Genomic DNA, 18,025 nt, shown 5'->3' with positions numbered 1-18,025 from the left:
ACCTTCCTGTATCAGGAGTCCCAGGTACATTGTTTCCAGGTATTTGTCATCGACAGACAATTGAATCTCTGTATCCTCCACCAACCTGCAGTTGAGCCAGTACTTGTGGTCAAAGAGGAGATGCTCCAGACATGTGGATACGTAGCCTGGAAGTCAAGCCAACAAGATTGCTGAACAAAATAACTTATGTCATTAGCTCAGCGATGAAGAGAATGGGCAAGCTCCCCCTGAGCATGATCACCATGATCAAAGGGAAAGAGATTTATTTATTAAAGATTATAGGTAAAAAATTATTTAGTAAAAATAAATAAATAAATAAATAAATAAATAAATAGAAAAAGAAGCATCAACATTATATCTATCTCAATCCTTTGGATTTAGTAAAGGACCAAATTGCTTGTCAATAGCAATTGATTAGTTACCTAATAAAGAAAGCTCTCCCTGGACAAAAAGAAGCAAACTTCTTCACAGGACATTTTGGTGTAATAATGAATATTTACAGTAGATTTAGCATCAGGCAGTTAGTGATATTTCAGAAGTTAACCATCCTCTTAAAGGATTTCTCTCTCTCTTTAAATTATCAAAGACAGACCAATTCTGAAACGTCAAGTACTACAAATGGGCTGCACTGTGAAGTAGGCCTTCCACCTGTTCTGAGTCATACCTAAATTCAGGTATGTGGAGAACTTCCATATTTCTTCCATGGTCTTGAAGGTGATCAGGAACTGGGCCCTCTGGGACTGGATACTGACCAACCTTGCAGAGAGGTCCTGGATAAAGAGAGCAATGAGTCAGCCTGGAATGACAGATTGCCCTGTTTACAAGCTCACCTATGGACCAAATGCTTTGTATGAGCCTCCTGATTGTGATATTTGTTTTTACACGGCAAAAAAAAAAACAAAAAAACAAAAAAAAAAACATAAATATTTAACAATAGGAGATTAATTACACTGGAATATGGTTCATCCATACAGTGAAATATTATATATTATATTATAAGTATATTATAATATAAAAAAGCTGTGTGTTGACATAGGCTCCAAATAGACACAGCCAAGTGGAACAGTAGCAGCAGCACAAGAAAACCAGGATGTAGAACTACGTGCAGAGGATGCTACTGTTTGTGCTTGAAAAAAAAAAAAAAAAGCAAGACTGATGCTATGGCATAATGGGTAAAGCCACCACCTGCAGTGCTGGCATCTCACATGGGCACTGGTTGAACACCTGGCTGTCTCCCTTCCAATCCAGCTCTCTCCCTATGGCCTGGGAAAGCAGTAGAAGATGGCCCAAGTCTTTGGGCCTCTGTACCCACATGGGAGACCTGGAAGAAGCTCCTGGATCCTGGCTTTGGATCAGCCCAATTCTGGCCGTTGTGGCCATTTGGAGAATGAACCAGTGGACAGGAGATTCTCTCTCTCTCTCTCTCCCTCTCCCTCTCCCTCTCCCTCTGCCTCTCTGTAATTCTGCCTTTCAAATAAATGAATAAACCTTTTTTTACACAAAATGTTTGTGGGAAGGTAGAGGATGAATCATAGAAAGTACCTTTGAAGCAAATTTGATTAAAAATCTATGTCTAGGGATTAATTCTGTGGATCTGGGAAGCAGAAAACTCAAACACATAAGACAAAAATCATTCATAATCCTTCCCACTTAGAGATCACCTTTAATCTACACATGAGTTTCCTTGTAACTTTTATATAGATAGATGAATAGTACCATAGTATATAAACTGTTGTGCAATCTTCTTTTGTTGCTAAACAATTTTTGTAAAACATCTTCCATGTCATTAAGTACTCCACACTATTTTTAATGGTTACAGATGTCACTGTTACATTCACATAATTCCTATAATTTCCTTATGGCTTCACATTTCAGTCATTTCACAATTTTTGGCATTCTAAATGGCACTTTGATAAACATCCTTGTAACTTGTTCAATTTTTTAAAGACATATTTATTTATTTGAAAAGCAGAGTGACAGAGACAGAGAAAGAAAGATCTTCTGTTCATTGGTTTACTCCCCAAATGGTCACAATGGCTGGGGTTGGGCCAGCCCAAAGCCAGGAACTCCATCCAGTTCTCCCACATCGGTGCCAGGAACCCAAGTACTTGCGAAATCATGCACCACTTTCCTAGGTGCATTAGCACAGAACTGGATTAGGGCTGGCGCCGCGGCTCAACAGGCTAATCCTCTGCCTAGCGGCACTGGCACCCCAGGTTCTAGTCCCAGTCGGGGCACCGGATTCTGTCCCGGTTGCCCCTCTTCCAGGCCAGCTCTCTGCTATGGCCCAGGAGTGCAGTGGAGGATGGCCCAAGTGCTTGGGCCCTGCACCCCATGGGAGACCAGGTAAAAGCACCTGGCTCCTGGCTTCGGATCAGCACGGTGTGCCAGCCGCAGCGCGCCGGCCACGGCGGCCATTGGAGGGTGAACCAACAGCAAAGGAAGACCTTTCTCTCTGTCTCTCTCTCTCTGTGTCTATAACTCTGTCAAATTAAAAAAAAAAAAAAAACTGAATTAGAACCAGAGTAGCCAGGACTCATACCAGCACTCCAATATAGGATGTCAGCATTGCAAGTAACAATTTAACACACTGCCACGACACCAGCCCCCCTTGATTGTTTTGACAAAAGTAATTCCAAGCAGTGCAACTGGGAAAGCAAGGATATGCACATTTGCATTCCTAAAATGCAGGCATGCAAATACTCTGCAGAAAGCTCCTTCCTGTTTAAGTGAGCACAAGCTGGACAAGAGCAGGTCTGCAAGCCTCTTGTTTGTAGACGCCTGAGAAAACAGACTCAGAGCACTGCCTTGACTTGGTTTTCCCCCAAATCTTTCCCTCTTGCTTGCCCAAGCTTCTACAGTTGATGAGCCTCAGTGATAGTCAGAAGACTCCTCCCCTAGAACATGCTCCGCCATGAAGACCACCAACTCATGTAGCCCTATCATGAGAGAACCTTAGGGGACTGAGGAGAAGACAGAAGAACACAAAGGAAGTTCCCATAGCCAGCAAAATCAGACTATTGGGTTCCACCATATCAGACTCCAAAAGGCCCCAGATCCATGGAGGATGAAGATCCTATAACCAGGTAGGAGGTGCTTGATAAAAATTGATTTATATGGAATGTAACACACCAGGCACTCCACCAACTGCATTATCAGCAGTACCTCATTTAACTTCCCCAATAACCCAGTGAATAAAATGCAATTATCACATTTAATCCATTCTCAGAGGTTTTTTTTTTTTGTTTTTTTTTTTTTTGTTTTTTTGACAGGCAGAGTGGATAGTGAGAGAGAGAGACAGAGAGAAAGGTCTTCCTTTTGCCGTTGGTTCACCCTCCAATGGCCGCTGCGGCCAGCGCATCTCGCTGATCCGAAGCCAGGAGCCAGGTGCTTCTCCTGGTCTCCCATGCGGGTGCAGGGCCCAAGGACTTGGGCCTTCCTCCACTGCCTTCCCGGGCCATAGCAGAGAGCTGGCCTGGAAGAGGGGCAACCGGGATAGAATCCGGCACCCCGACCGGGACTAGAACCCGGTGTGCTGGCGCCGCAAGGCGGAGGATTAGCCTGTTAAGCCACGGCGCCGGCCTTTTTTTTTTTTTGCACTGAACCATTTCTGAAATAGAAGATGAAGAACACAGAATTATACTTAATTGGCAGCCTTTGCTTTCTTTCTTGAAGGGGCATAAAATACTGGTATACTTTATAAGCAATGGCATCCTGGACTTAATGAAAAATGGCATTATTCCTGCTTTGTATTCCAAGGGTCTGGGTACAGAGAGGTCAAGACCATGCAAATAAGCTGCACATTGCTCACCGGCTCTCAGGCACAGCTAACTTCAGGCTTCAGCTTCAGCCATGAGCTCGTCCTGCCCAAGCCCCAGCCCGGAAGACCAACCCTCTCAATCAAAACCCTGCCGACCACACCAAATGTACTCAAATGAAAGGAAAATCAGTTGTACAGATTCACAGCTAATATCTCTAAGTTCCTGAATTTCAGAGATTAAAAACTAAAAAATCCTCAGCTATCATTTTAAATTTTTAAAATTTGTATTTATTTATTTGAGAGTTAGAGAATGTACTTAATGCATAAGTGCACTCCACATTAAAAATCCATTAACATGGAAAATTTTGTTAGGTATATTGTATCAAAGTAAAAAAATTAATTAAACTAAAATGTATCACATTATGAAAAAGTATAGTTATAAGGTGGGTCTTCCAAGGACTCCCATCTACAGAAGTTAACTAACTTTTGAAGGTCATCCACTAATAGAAGCAGGCTTTAACCAAGTTTTCTCTGATTCAGTGACTTCAAGTTGCCCTATTCCAAGTTCCTCCCCATTCCTGTGAACCAGACAATGTGTTCTTAACTGCCCATTCAGTCAGCCTGTGAGGTGGAAGGATAGAGGTGCTAGGGATCCTGCAATGGAGGGACACCTGCTCCACCGCTGAGCTCACCTGCTTGCACCCACACTCACCTTGAACAGCGTACGCACCTCCTGGTCTTCATTCTCCAGCGCCCAGAGCCGCCTGCGGGCAGCTTCCTGCAGGGGTGCGTTCACACACCTCCTGGAGCGGCTCTTCACACAGAAGGAGAGCGTCAGGTCTTAAAAGAGAACAGAGGGAGAAGGATCAAGCTGGAGATGCAATATAAGGGAAGAAAGCATTAGATTAACCCCCAGTGTTTTCCCCACCTGTTTGTGTAAAGCCTAAATTGATGCCCTCATTAATTACAGACTAGAGTGGTCTTAACAATCCCTGAGCACAGCTTAAAATTGTCCTTCCCATACTGAAGCCCAGGAGGCCTCTGGAACCCAGGAGTTGGTGCTATACTGTTGGTTGTTTCTGCATTGTACAGGGTTTATTCCTAGGCTGCCTAGCACTCACATGTTGGTGCTGACACCAAGCCAGCCAGGGTGTATATGGGCTCCTGTGGATGATCCGTGAAACCATTGAGCAATATCTAAGGAAATGGACTTGTATTAGGTAATAAACATAAAATATTTTATGCATTATACATGCACACAACCCTTTTCTCTAGCCTGTCTCCTTCTGATACTGCCTTTATTGATGTTTCTCAGCGTAATTGATTAATGTATTAAGGTCTTAATTCTAATTTCTTTGAAATGCACCTTCATCCAAAACACACTTGTAGAGAGCAACCTAGGAGCCAGGGTTGTTCTAAGCATGGAGGATACCGCTGAGAACAACACAGGCATGGTCCCTGTTCCCATGGAGCTTGTATTCTGCTTTGCAAATAACTAATTTCACAAATGCAATGACTTCCAGTAGAGAAAAATTCCATGAAAAACATGTAATTGGGTTGAGAGAAGTGCAGGAAAGAGCACCCTGAGAAGGTTCATCTTTTTTTTTTTTTTTTTTTTTTTTTTGACAGGCAGAGTGGACAGTGAGAGAGAGAGACAGAGAGAAAGGTCTTCCTTTTGCCGTTGGTTCACCCTCCAATGGCTGCCGCAGCCGGCGCACTGCAGCCAGCGCACTGTGCCGATCCTAAGCCAGGAGCCAGGTGCTTCTCCTGGTCTCCCATGCGGGTGCAGGGCCCAAGGACTTGGGCCATCCGCCACTGCACTCCCGGGCCATAGCAGAGAGCTGGCCTGGAAGAGGGGCAACGATTGCACTTTGCAGTTTGCCTTCTTCAGACAATGGGCACTCTCATGAATAATCATTCAACACAATAAACAGGGGAGGCACTGAACTGGATCATCTCAGAGGTCTCTTTCCAAACCCCAACTTACCAGGACCTTTGAAAAGGACCTTTGTACAGCCCCTATCCTGCTCACCTGGGTCTACAAGGCAACCCTGAACTCTCACCTTTAAAAGGCCTATTTTTAACCTGGAAATCCTCAAAATGCTATGTCTACAGACCAGATCTCAGGCAACATGCAACGATTATCTGACTTTGAAATGAACTTCAGATAGATGTTTGTTCGAATCACTTTCTCCCTGGTCTATGTTCCAATCTCATCCAACCCCTCCACTTTCAGCAGTTCCTGTCCAGCCCACTGGTAGCTTCAGTGCTCGCTGAACTCCAGGTGGAGGCCCACTACAAAGGTGAAACCCAGGGAGGAGTCACACAGACTCAGGCTCAAGGTATGGCTCTACCCCTCAATAACTGCCTCCTTCAACAATTAGGCAGCTCTATATGCTTGACTTTTCCCATTAGCAAAATGGCTTTGATGGTACCTGGCTCGTAGGGGTTTAAATGGCTTACTAAACAAGATTATGCATATAATCCTTTTTTGCTGAGCACCTGGCACATATCAAATATTCAATAAACACATAAAAAGCCATCAATAGCCACTACTCCCTGCCCCACTCCCTAGGACTCCAGCAATTACTACTCACAAGTGTTCTCACACGACTGTTGACCTTGACAATAACTGATTCTGTGATTCCTTTATTCCATGCCCCTTTTCTCCCATCCTTCCAAATCCTGACCCAAGTCCGCTCTGGAATTTCAGAACAGCCCCTGCTGACGGATAGCCCCTTTGGTGTCAATCTCCTGGCCATGTGTATGAATCCATGGACGCAGAACTCAAAAGACCTGAATCTAAACAAGCAAACTGCTTTTGAGGTCTCAACCAGGGAGGACTGATTCTCAGAGCAGAGCTTCTGGGCCCACAGTGAGACCTCACAGTGTCCAGAGGCCGTCATAAATCAAATTTGCTCTAGTTCAGTATGAAGGGTATTGTCATATTTTAATACTTCCAGGAGCCAGTCTGTAATCATGGTAATGTATCTGATTGATTCTCTCTGCAGTTGCTCTGCATCAAGGAGAGGTTGCCAGCAAGAGCTGAGTCTCCCCACTCTGTGACCTTCCTGGAAATAGCACCATGGCAGAAAACACTGTAAGATGGGCAAGTCCAGCCTGCAGCTGGTTTGGTTTAACCTGCGGATACCCTTCCTTCACTGGCCTTCATGCACTAATGAGGCAAAACGCTGACTCCACTGCACTTATGAAACAACAGATGGTGATTGAGGTTTTTTTCAGGGATGCCCCAAGTTGTCAGGCAGAGAGGCAGATTGATACAACAGCATGAAACAAAGGCTGAAGTTTTTCTCATTGTCAACCAAGCAATTTGACAGAATTTCAAACTGGGAAAAGCAGAAACCTGGTATGACATTTATATAATATCTATTCAAATGATTCATATCCTTAAACATTCATAATCTCTTTTGCATCCCAAGAAAGTGGATATTTGGAGGCATGATGGAACATGGTGGTTACAAACAAAGATTAAGGCTTGCACTCCTTCCTCATTGTGTGTTGACTGAGAGGAAATGAAATTACTTCCCTCTCTGAGGCTCTGTTTCCCACCTGATAAGTGGTTGGTTGGGTGTCTCTACCTAAAGATAAGAACATGTAAAAATCTCTTGACGTATCATTTGCCCTCAAAAATGGTCCCCCTTACTGGGCCACAGACACCGAGACATCTACAGGCTGTCCCTACATTTTCTGGTACACGGTTCAGCACAGGTGTAGCTTTCTCTAACAGCAGCCTTCTCTTCCAACTTCTTTGAGGAATCTTGATGGGGTTCTTGTGAGAGACATGTATCAAGAAAAAGGCTTTTTCACATTAATTTCAAAATTTTTTTCTGCTTCTGAAAGAGGCATACAAACACACAAATGTCCTCTTTAGGCAATCTCACTCCACATATTCAGCATTTCATTCACTTATTTATATAATAAATATTTATTCAAAACATCTCTATATAATGTATTATATTATGTATTATTTAGAATATAAATATGACCTCAACATATTTACTCAATGAGCAATGAATCTGTTAAAAATTTTTTGACCGGCAACTGTGTACATACACAACTTTCTGAAGTACCATGTTGAATATATAACTATTCTTAAGATGCAGGTGTTTGTCCTAGTGGTTAAGACATCCATGTCCCACATCAGAGTGCCTGGGCTCAATTCCTGGCTCTGCCTCTTAACTCCAGCTTTCTGCCAATGCAGATCCTGGGAGGCAGCAGTGATGGCTCAAGTAATTGGGTTCCTGCCACCCACATGGAAGACCGGACTGAGTTCCTGGTTCCCAGCTTCAGTCCTGTTCAATCCTAGTACTTGTGCACCTTTGGGAAATGAACTAACAGCTATGAGCTTGTTCTCTACATCTCCCTCTCTCTCTCTCTCTCTTTCTCTCTCTCTATCAAACAAATAAATAAAAATAAAAAAGAGGCCTTAGTAATGTTTGGCTGCATGCCTTTAAAAATACAGAAATAAAACAAAAATTGCTCCTTCCCCTCAGCACTGGGAAATCCCGTTGATGGTATGCTTTCCTCAACACAGGAAGTGTATGACACCCCTCACATGTCCCAGACTGCGCCAGCCTGAGAAGGTTCAGATTAAGGTGGAAGGCGATGGAGGGTAATGAAAGGTTTGTTAGGAGCACTGCAGTCAGGCTCATGCAGACAAGCAGGCATTGGGTGACTGTCTCAGGAAAGGTAAGGTAGGGGGAATGTGCAGGTGGGAGAGGTAAGGAGGTTGCGGTAATAATCTACCTGGAAAGTGTTTTTAAACATGGCACTTATCCTTGGGATTCAAATACCTGGAGTCATGTTCTGTGACAGGAAACATCTTTCCTTGTATTCAGATGGGGAGATACCCTCACTTGATATGGCTGGATCCTGGGAAGGAACTTCTTTGCCTGGGGAAAATTCAATGAAAGAGCATTTGTAAGAGGGTAAGCAAGATACAAGCAAGGGCTACAGGGTTTTGTCAAGGGACAATTTTTTTCCAAAACTGGTGACACAAGAATTCTCTTATCACTACTGCCTTATAATTATTTTGTACTCAGCTGCTATCAGAGAACTGTCATACTTGCTATCTCAATCCTGCAGCCGCCTGGGTGTCCTCTTTTCATTAAAGAAGCAGCCCCACCCATAGGTGAAGCCAAGTCCCAGGGCTTAGTACACCAAGGGTGCTCAGCACATTTGGTGAGCCTACACAGATCATCATGGCTCTGACTACACTAAAATTAAGCTCAAGGCTGGAGAATAGAAGGGCAAGAGTAAAATGAGGAAAGCGGCATCACCGGCAAGATGACTGGGCATGGTTGTAAAGGCCCTGAAATTTTTTATTTTCCCAGACTGTGCTACTCTCTGCCCACTCAGTAGGATCCTGTCTGAGACCTTAGCTCTTCTCAGCTCTACAAAAAGTTCCTATCTTTTCAGCCAGACAAGTGGCCTGAAAATGAGAAGATCAGGACATAGACAAGAGCTAGGAGGAAGTGATTCTGATGGCAGAAAGTTGAAAAAAGAGACACAAGTGGACACAGGAGGAAGTAGATGCAAAGGAGAACAGGAGAAGTTCACAGGCATCACCTATATATGTGGACTTCCTACAGGGTATCTCCCAAAGACAAGAAGGGAACCCAATTTTCAACACATTTATTTCAGCTGCTGGACTACCCTTTTGACCATGAAACTGCTCAAGGACAATACTATGGGGTAGAATGTTATATAAGCACATTACCTGGTCTTAGACAGAAGGCTGGGGCCGGTGCCGTGGCTCAATAGGCTAATCCTCCGCCTAGCGGCGCCGGCACCCCAGGTTCTAGTCCCGGTCGGGGCGCCGGATTCTATCCCGGTTGCCCCTCTTCCAGGCCAGCTCTCTGCTATGGCCCAGGAAGGCAGTGGAGGATGGCCCAAGTCCTTGGGCCCTGCACCCGCATGGGAGACCAGGAGAAGCACCTGGCTCCTGCCTTTGGATCAGCGCGGCGCAGCGCGCCGGCCACAGTGGCCATTGGAGGGTGAACCAACGGCAAAAAGGAAGACCTTTCTCTCTGTCTCTCTCTCTCACTGTCCACTCTGCCTGTCAAAAAAAAAAAAAAAAAAAAAAGAAAGAAAGAAAAAGAAAGAAGGCTGGGAATTCTGACTCAGCCACCAGTTGTGAGTCACCTATTTAATCCTCCCAGTTTCTTATAAAATTATGCTTCAGGGTCAAGCAGGTCTGGCAGGTTTTGCATTTGGGATCTTTGCTTCTAATGACACAGCCTAAGGGTGCAACAGAGACGGACATTCACACTCACTGCTGGTTAGTGCTGAACCTAAATTATCAAATGGCTGCCAAGAGCCCTTGTTCCCATTCTGTTTGCATGCAGGTGGATTTTGACACCTAAGTGGAAGACCTTCCATGTCCTGATGGTTGGAGCAATTAGCATTGTGAATAATGTGAGTAAGGGAAAACGAAATTAATTTCCTCTCAAAAGGACAGAAGGTGAGCCCGTCAGCTCACAGTTCTTCATCCAGTAAATCTTGTTAGCTGTTCAGTGCTGAAAGCTAAGCAGCTTAGCTGGACCGCTGGCAGTAATGAGCTAGAGTTGAACAGTATCAAGTTGTAGTTCAGCTTCCCCAAAAACCAAAAGCAAGTGAGGCAAAAAAGCACTGAGAATCATGAGGTACAAGAATGAGCAGGAATTGGGTGTTTTCCTGTACATTTGTTCTATAGCCTTGGGAAGATCATTTCACTTGCCCAGGTTTTGAGATATCACTTTCCCCATTTATAAGGAAAGGGTTAGTCTAAATTAGAGCTCTGAACCTCACTTGCCAGTACGAATTGTCTAGGTTGTTTTTTAAAAATAACAATGCCTAGAGGTTCTGGTGTCTGTGGTCTGTAGTGCAGCTACAGTTAGTTTCTAATTTGAACCAGTGTTGAGAACCACACACCCAGATTGGTGTATTTGAAATGTTATTGTGTCTATGGATCGCCTGGGGATGCTGATAAGATGCAGACTGCGCCTTAGTCATTGAAAGCTGAGCTTTTGAATTTCTCATGTGCTTCCAGGTGATGACTGTGCTGCTAGTCCCAGGGCCACGCCTGGAGAGGCAGCTTACTTCCCTACCCTAGAACAGAATTTGACCACGATTCCTCTTTCTCCTCCTCTGCCTTCCCTACACAGGGGATTTTTTAATTTGAAATGCTTGACATCATTGAAAAATCAGAATATTCCACATAACTCAAATGCTTGTGTTTGCTCTGTAGCCAAGGGCCCTGATTTTCAATGCCAACACTCAGCTGACATTGAGTGGTTGCTGCTCCTCTATGGAGCATTTGTTCTCTGGCCACTCTGGTCCCCACCCATTCCAGTCACTCATTTATACTTGCCCCAGCAAGTTGGAGAGTGTGTTCTTATTATGGAACTCCATGGGAAGAACCAATAGCTTAACAATGATGATGACCTGGGCTTGGGGGAGACAGGACACAGCTTCTAAAGCATGAATGAGGCTTATAACTGAAAATCAAAGTTTTGTGAAATGTGATTTGTGGCCTGTATGCAGCAGAATTTCTTAGGTATATATATATATTTTTTTTTAATTTTTTTTTTTTTTTGACAGGCAGAGTGAATAGTGAGAGAGAGAGACAGAGAGAAAGGTCTTCCTTTTTGCCGTTGGTTCACCCTCCAATGGCCGCTGCGGCCGGCGCATCACGCTGATCCGAAGCCAGGAGCCAGGTGCTTCTCCTGGTCTCCCATGCGGGTGCAGGGCCCAAGGACTTGGGCCATCCTCCACTGCCTTCCTGGGCCATAGCAGAGAGCTGGCCTGGAAGAGGGGCAACCGGGATAGAATCCGGCGCCCCAACCGGGACTAGAACCCGGTGTGCCGGTGCCACAAGGCGGAGGATTAGCCTGTTAAGCCACAGCGCCGGCCGGTATATTTTTTTAAAAAGTAAACCTATGCAAAATAAGCTTGTAGAAAAATCCACACAACTTAAGGTTGCCAGTGATTTCCTGAACAGCATGGAAAATATGCTACCCTCAGAAGAAATAATGAAAAAAGTGTAATATATTTAATTAGGAACTTGTGTTAATCACAAACAGCAACTAAGCAAGTGAGAGTAAAGTGATGGAATAGAAGAAAATATTGACAAAATGTATAGTCATCAAAGAACCCAAACCTAGAATACATAAAGAACGCCAAAAATCTGTAAGAACTAGGTAAGCAACTCTCCAGAAAAAAATAGTAAGATGATTTTTTTAACAGGCACTTCAGCAATAACAATATCCAAACCACCAATTAATACATGAACGTTTGCTCAAATTCAACAAGAAATGAAAATTAAAACCACAGTGGTACACCGTGTGGCTACGTGAAAAGGCACACAAAGGCAAGTGTTTGTTAGAATAAACAGCAACTGGAGCTCCCATACATTGCAAGTGTGAGAATAAACTTTGGACATTTTCTTTGGAAACACAGTCAATTTAAGCTGAAATTATGCACACACAAAAGAATGCATACATATGTTCCCTAAAATATTCAGAGCAGCACTATTCATAACAGCTAGAACCCAACAGTATACTTTGGGTATGGTCTGAAAGCATCCCCCAGAGATTCATATATTTGAAGTTTGGTCCCTAGGGTGGCAGTGTTAAGAAATAGTGGGACCTTTATAAGGAGAGGCCTGGTGGGAAGCAATTAGATCACTAATGGTGCTACCATCAGGGAGAATTGATGTTGTGCTCATGAAAATAAATTGTTATAAAGTAATACGTCTGACCCTTGAGTCAGTCTTTTGGCTTCTTGTCTTGCCACGTGAGCTGTCCCTCTCTCACGTGCACCTGCCATGGTGCCATCCAACATGAGGCTTGCACAAGAGCCTCGCCAATGCTGGTACCACTCCCTTGAACCTCCAGAACTCTGAACTCTGTTTTTTCATCAAGTACCCAGACTAAGGTATTTTGTTATAGTAACAGGAACAGAACTAATATACCTGACATTCAGTGGTTGCTGTTCCTCTATGGAGCATTTGTTCTCTGGCCACTCTGGTCCTCACCCATTCCAGTCACTCATTTATACTTGCCCCAGCAAGTTGGAGAGTGTGTTCCTATTGTAGAAATCCATGAGACGTCCCTGGTAGCTAGGGCTGGCACTGTGGCGCAGTGGATTAATGCCCTGGCCTGAAGTGCTGCCATGCCATATGGGCGCCGGTTTGAGACCCGGCTGCTCCACTTCCAATTCAGCTCTCTGCTATGGCCTGGGAAAGCAGCAGAAGATGGCCCAGGTCCTTGGGCCCCTGCACCCATGTGGAAGACCTGGAAGAAGCTCTTGGCTCCTGGCTTCAGATCGGCACAGATCCCACCGTTGCAGCCAATTGGGGAGTGAACCATTGGATGGAAGACCTCTCTCTCTCTCTCTCTCTCTCTCTCTCTCTCTCTGCCTCTCCTCTCTCTGTGTATCTCTGACTTTCAAGTAAATAAATAAATCTTTAAAAAAAAAATCCATGAGAAGAAACAGTGGCCTAACAATAATAGTGACCCAGGCTTGGGGGAGATAATACACAGCTTCTAAAGAATGAATGAGGTTTACAACAGAAAGTCATAGTTTTGTAGATTGTATAGTTTTGTAGGTGCAAATGTCTATCTGCCCTAGAATGGATGAGTAAATGACGGTATACAGATGCTTCATCCTTACTTGGTGTAGGTTTAATCTTAAGAGACGTCATCTTACTTCATTGTTTCCATTTGCATTTTACTAATAACAACGGTGAGCATTTTTCAAGGGCTTATTTGCTATCCTTATATTGTCCATATGGAATTGTCTTTTCCACATGTTGCAGATATTTATATTATCACTGAGTTGTAATGTTTTTTATATGTTCTGGATATAATCATGTCCTTTGTAAACATTCTGCCTAGTCTGTGGCTTTCTATTTTCTTTTTCTTGGCAGATTTATATGGGTGGGGAAGTCAAGATTACCAGCAAAGACATCAGCAGGATGAGCAGGAAAGAGCTTTGCATGCTCATAAGGTGGCAGAGAGCAGCCTATGTATGGGGAAGGTGTGGTAATGGGAAGAAAATGGGTAAGGATGTGGGGTCAGAATGGAGGAGCATTTTAAGGAAGGCAGAGGTGTCTAGAACGGATACAGTAAGTAATGGGGCACCATGAAACATACTTGAGCATGAGAGTACATAACGAAAGTAAATGCTCTGCTTGGGGTGGCAAAGGAATGACAGGGAGGCCAGCTAAAAGCTGTTGTAGAAATGCAGAGGTGTGAGTGTGAGAATGTGAGCTCTAGACAACAAGAAGTGAGGCATTAGCATGAATGGCTCTGTATTTTAAAGTAAGAAAAGAAAAGGTGTTCAGCATATTGAAACTGAGGGAAGACCACAGGGAAGAGGCAGTAACTACAGAAAATGAGTGTTGAAGTGAGTTAAGGGGTCACTGAATTCTGTGCATTTTACTGTTAAGAAACTGTCATGAAAAGTCATATAGCAAGTTACCAAAAAAGTCATAGGTCCCCCAAATCAGTGGGCACAGAACTTGCTATGTCCATTCCATTAACTAGACTTCAGAACTCAAAGATCTAAAGTGTCTGACCAGAAAAACTTCATGCACAATGACTTACTGGAAATGAGAATCCACTCCCCTTTCTTTCACTCTCTCTGTTCCTACGCACCCACCAACCTCTGCCTAACCTTAAGAAGAAAATTCAGCAGTGAACATTTCTCTACATGCGTTTCTTCTCCACCCACATATTTTATTCTTCTTTGACCCAACAAACATAACATCAGCAGTTTTTGTGATGTAAACCCACATTCTCCTTGTTGGGACAAATATCAGATTAGAACTACAGGTGCATCTGTCCATACAAATAGAGCTCAGATCATGATGTTGTAGAGGACAAAAGCAGTTGTATAATGATATCATTTTGTTTAAGTTTTAAAATCTATAAGACAATTCTTCACAGTAATTGTGGGTTCATGAATATGTAGTAAAAGTACAAAACCACTGAATTCATGAATATGATTGACTTTGTGGAAAGGGAGGAATATGATTGGTGGGCTTATTATTCTAACATTATCTATTACTGGCATGTTCAAAATGCATCATGAGTCTTTTAATAAAAGTGACGCATCATTTACTATTGTATGCATTCACTGCCCACTTTCATCTCCTATTATTATACTAATTATTCAAATTTACCAAAAAGGTTAAAAGGAAAATTACAAACACAGTGATCATTGTAAGCAAATGTTTCTCTTTCACATCTTCTGTTTAAGGATGTAAGTCTGCAAGATTGGACACAGGGGTTAAGATGGTGCTAGGAATACCTGCATCCCACATGCAAGTGCCTGTGTTAGAGTCCTGGTTCCACTGTCAAGTCCAGCTTCCTGCTGATGTGCACCCTGGGAGGCAGCAGGTGACGGCTCAAGTCCTTGGCTCCCTGCCACTCATGTGAGAGCCCTCGACTGAGTTCTCAGCTTTGGGCTTCAGCATGGCCTAGGCCTGGGTGTTGTAGGCATTGGCAGATGGAAGCCACTGCTCTCATTCATTCTCTCTCTCTCTCTGTATCCCTCCCTCTCTCCCTCTAGTCTCTCTCTCTCCCTCTTTCCCTCTCTCTCTCCCTCTCTCCTCTCCCTCTTTCCTTCTCCCTTTCAAAAAAAAAACTTTTAAAAATTTCAAAAATGTTTTGAAGATGAGGGAGAAGTGATGAAGGTGTTAGACAAATGAACTTTGATATGACTTTCTCTGTAACACAAAGTGAGCAATTCTTATTTATGAAATAATGGCAAGAAACTCAGAGTCAGGAGAGTCAGAGAGGAAGGCAATTGATCAAAACCCACCTACTCACCGCGTGCCACTGGATGACTGCTGTGGGCAAATGAGCAGCATCACCGGTAACAGCAGGCACAAGCCACATATGAGCAGCATGCTGGGGGTAGTCAGAGCCAACATCCGTTACTGCATGCCCCCCAAGCAAGTCAGCTGGGCAGCCATCCAGTGGACAGTGCTATCAAGAGCCTTCTCTTTTCCTGCCTCCCTTAACCCTGAGGACTCACTCTTTGATCCTCACTGTTAACTCCCACGAAAACAGACACAAGGCAGAAGCAGCCAGAACAACATGAGCACAGACTCCTGCAGTGGAATCAGGAACCAAGGAGAAAGGATATAGGAGTGGTCTGTCTCAGCTAACAGTAAAGCAGCCCACGATTCCATGAGATGAATTACACAATTTAATCCCCACCCCCAGGTTCCATGTGATTGCTACTACCATTACGTTTACAGCCAGGAAAACCCAGTTTCAAAGAAAGAATACATTTACTCAAGGTCACGTAACTATCAAGTCACTCTGTGACAGCAGAGAAACAGCATTTCACCCACAAAATCAATGCCCTCCCTAGCCAACTCTTACCCTACCCATGTATCCATTTGCCTAGCTGTAACCACACGCCACTCCACTCAACTCTCAGCCAATTGGGACCAGGAATCTCTTAAACACCAATTGCAAAAGGCCTTTGTCAGCTCTTTTGGGGACTTTCCCAACCTGTACACATGCCCAGAATAGCCCAGTGCAGCCGATCCAAGACCTTCCTGGGAGGCAGTGGTGAGCACCACTGCCATTTTGAGCTTGTCACCCACAAGAGGAGAAACAGTGCCTGTATAGAACTCCATACCTGGTGCAAACCAAAGTGCATTGTGCCCAGAGGGATGAACCAGAGATGGAAAGGACAAGACCATACCTGCCCAAACAATAAAGCCCAGTGTTCAGCCAGTGGAATATCTCTGCACCTTGCTGTCTTCCCCAGATACCTTGTCTAGGTTAAAGTTGGATCACCTGTCAATTTCTATTATGAGCAAGTCAAAGACCCTTGGGTCAATAACAGCTCCAGATGTCTCTCATACTTTATTCCAGTTCTCTAGGTAAATAGGGGCATCTAGAATAGGGATGTTTACATCAGCTGGCCTCTGTCCACATATTAACCTCCCTAGGGAAAGGTTCTCACAAGTAGGAGAACAGTATAGGGAGACAGGGTGAAAAGTATCAATAGAAGGGAATGGAGGGGCCAGCGCTGTGGCATAGCAGATAAAGCCACCACCTGCAGTGCCAGCATCCCATATGGGCACTGGTTCGAGAATCAGCTGCTCCACTTCTGATCTAGCTCTCTGCTATGGCCTGGGAAAGCAGTGGAAGATGATCCAAGTGCTTGGCCCTTGCACCCATGTGGAAGACCCAAAAGAAGCTCCTGGCTCCTGGCTTTGGATCAGCACAGCTTTGGCCATTGCAGCCATCTGGGGAGTGAACCAGTGGATGGAAGACCTCTCTCTCTCTCTATCTCTCTCTCTCTCTAACTCTGCTTTGCAAATAAATAAAATAAATTCTTAAAAAAAAAGAAAGGAATGGTGGCTGACTCTCACTAAAATAGCAAATCTAAGCTGCCAATCACTTGTCAATGGTAAAAAAAAAATAGGTGAAAGGTTTAAAACTCTGAATGACAGTATCATAAGAATTTTGAGGATGCCTTCTTCAGTACTCGTGTCTGTTTTGAACTACAGAGCTCTGCTCTGCATGAACTTTATCTGCAGAACTCCATTCTACAGGAAACCTTTGGATATCAAATAGCAGCAGAGACTGAAAGTAGGGTTAGTGAGCAGGAGCAGAGCTCTGAAACACCTGAGACACTTCTACGTGGCAGTTTATGCCCTAACTTCCGTAGATGATCCAGTCAGTGGAGACCTAGAAAAAGAATGTTATGTGTTAGGGTCATAGGAATGTAATTAACAACAACTAACATACATTGTGCTTAATTAACTGTGCGCTCGGCTGTTTTAAATGCTTCACATGTATAGACTTAATTCCAATCACAACCCTATGAAGAAGCCATAATTCTTTTAAAAAATCTACAGATGAGGAAATAAAAACATAGAGCAGTTAAATAAATTGCTGGAGGGAAGTAAAAAAAAAAAAAAATGAAACTCAGACACTCTGGCCTCAGAGACGAGAGATGAAGTACATGGAGACCGGCCTAGGTGAAGGTAGACTGAGTCAGATCTAGAACTCAGTTTTCTGACTTCCAAGACCAGTGATCCTGCATGCACCCAGCACATTCCCCCATCTTATGATATTCCCTACAATGACAACAGGATTTAGGCGAAAGAATTGAAAAGTCTGTAATTCCCAGAAATCAAGAGAACCAGAATGTTTCATAGCTTGAAATGGTGCCTTCTGTGCCAATAGTGCTGTGTGGAGTTTGCTTATGGTACTACATCCAGGGTTCCTT

General features: G+C 43.8%; 1 protein-coding gene across 4 annotated transcripts in view; it reads right to left on the bottom strand.

The window, feature by feature from the left end:
- Positions 1–18,025, bottom strand: part of SH3TC2 (SH3 domain and tetratricopeptide repeats 2) — a 59,050-nt gene that overhangs the window by 39,903 nt on the left and 1,122 nt on the right. For 3 of the 4 annotated variants that reach the window (XM_062188877.1, XM_062188880.1, XM_062188878.1), the window contains exons 2-5: positions 8,575–8,673; positions 4,473–4,600; positions 665–770; positions 3–146 (exon numbers count right to left, since the gene is read on the bottom strand). In XM_062188877.1, coding sequence (XP_062044861.1) covers positions 3–146; positions 665–770; positions 4,473–4,600; positions 8,575–8,673 — 477 coding nt within the window. Of the gene's footprint in view, positions 1–2; positions 147–664; positions 771–4,472; positions 4,601–8,574; positions 8,674–15,597; positions 15,682–18,025 lie in introns of those variants that run through there. The other variant, XM_062188879.1, reaches the window with a different exon arrangement.

The sequence above is a fragment of the Lepus europaeus genome, chromosome 4 (genome assembly GCF_033115175.1).
Source record: "Lepus europaeus isolate LE1 chromosome 4, mLepTim1.pri, whole genome shotgun sequence".
NCBI classification, from domain to species: domain Eukaryota; kingdom Metazoa; phylum Chordata; class Mammalia; order Lagomorpha; family Leporidae; genus Lepus; species Lepus europaeus.
The sequence above is the reverse complement of the archived record's forward strand: the minus strand, read 5'-3'. Positions and strand labels throughout refer to the sequence as shown.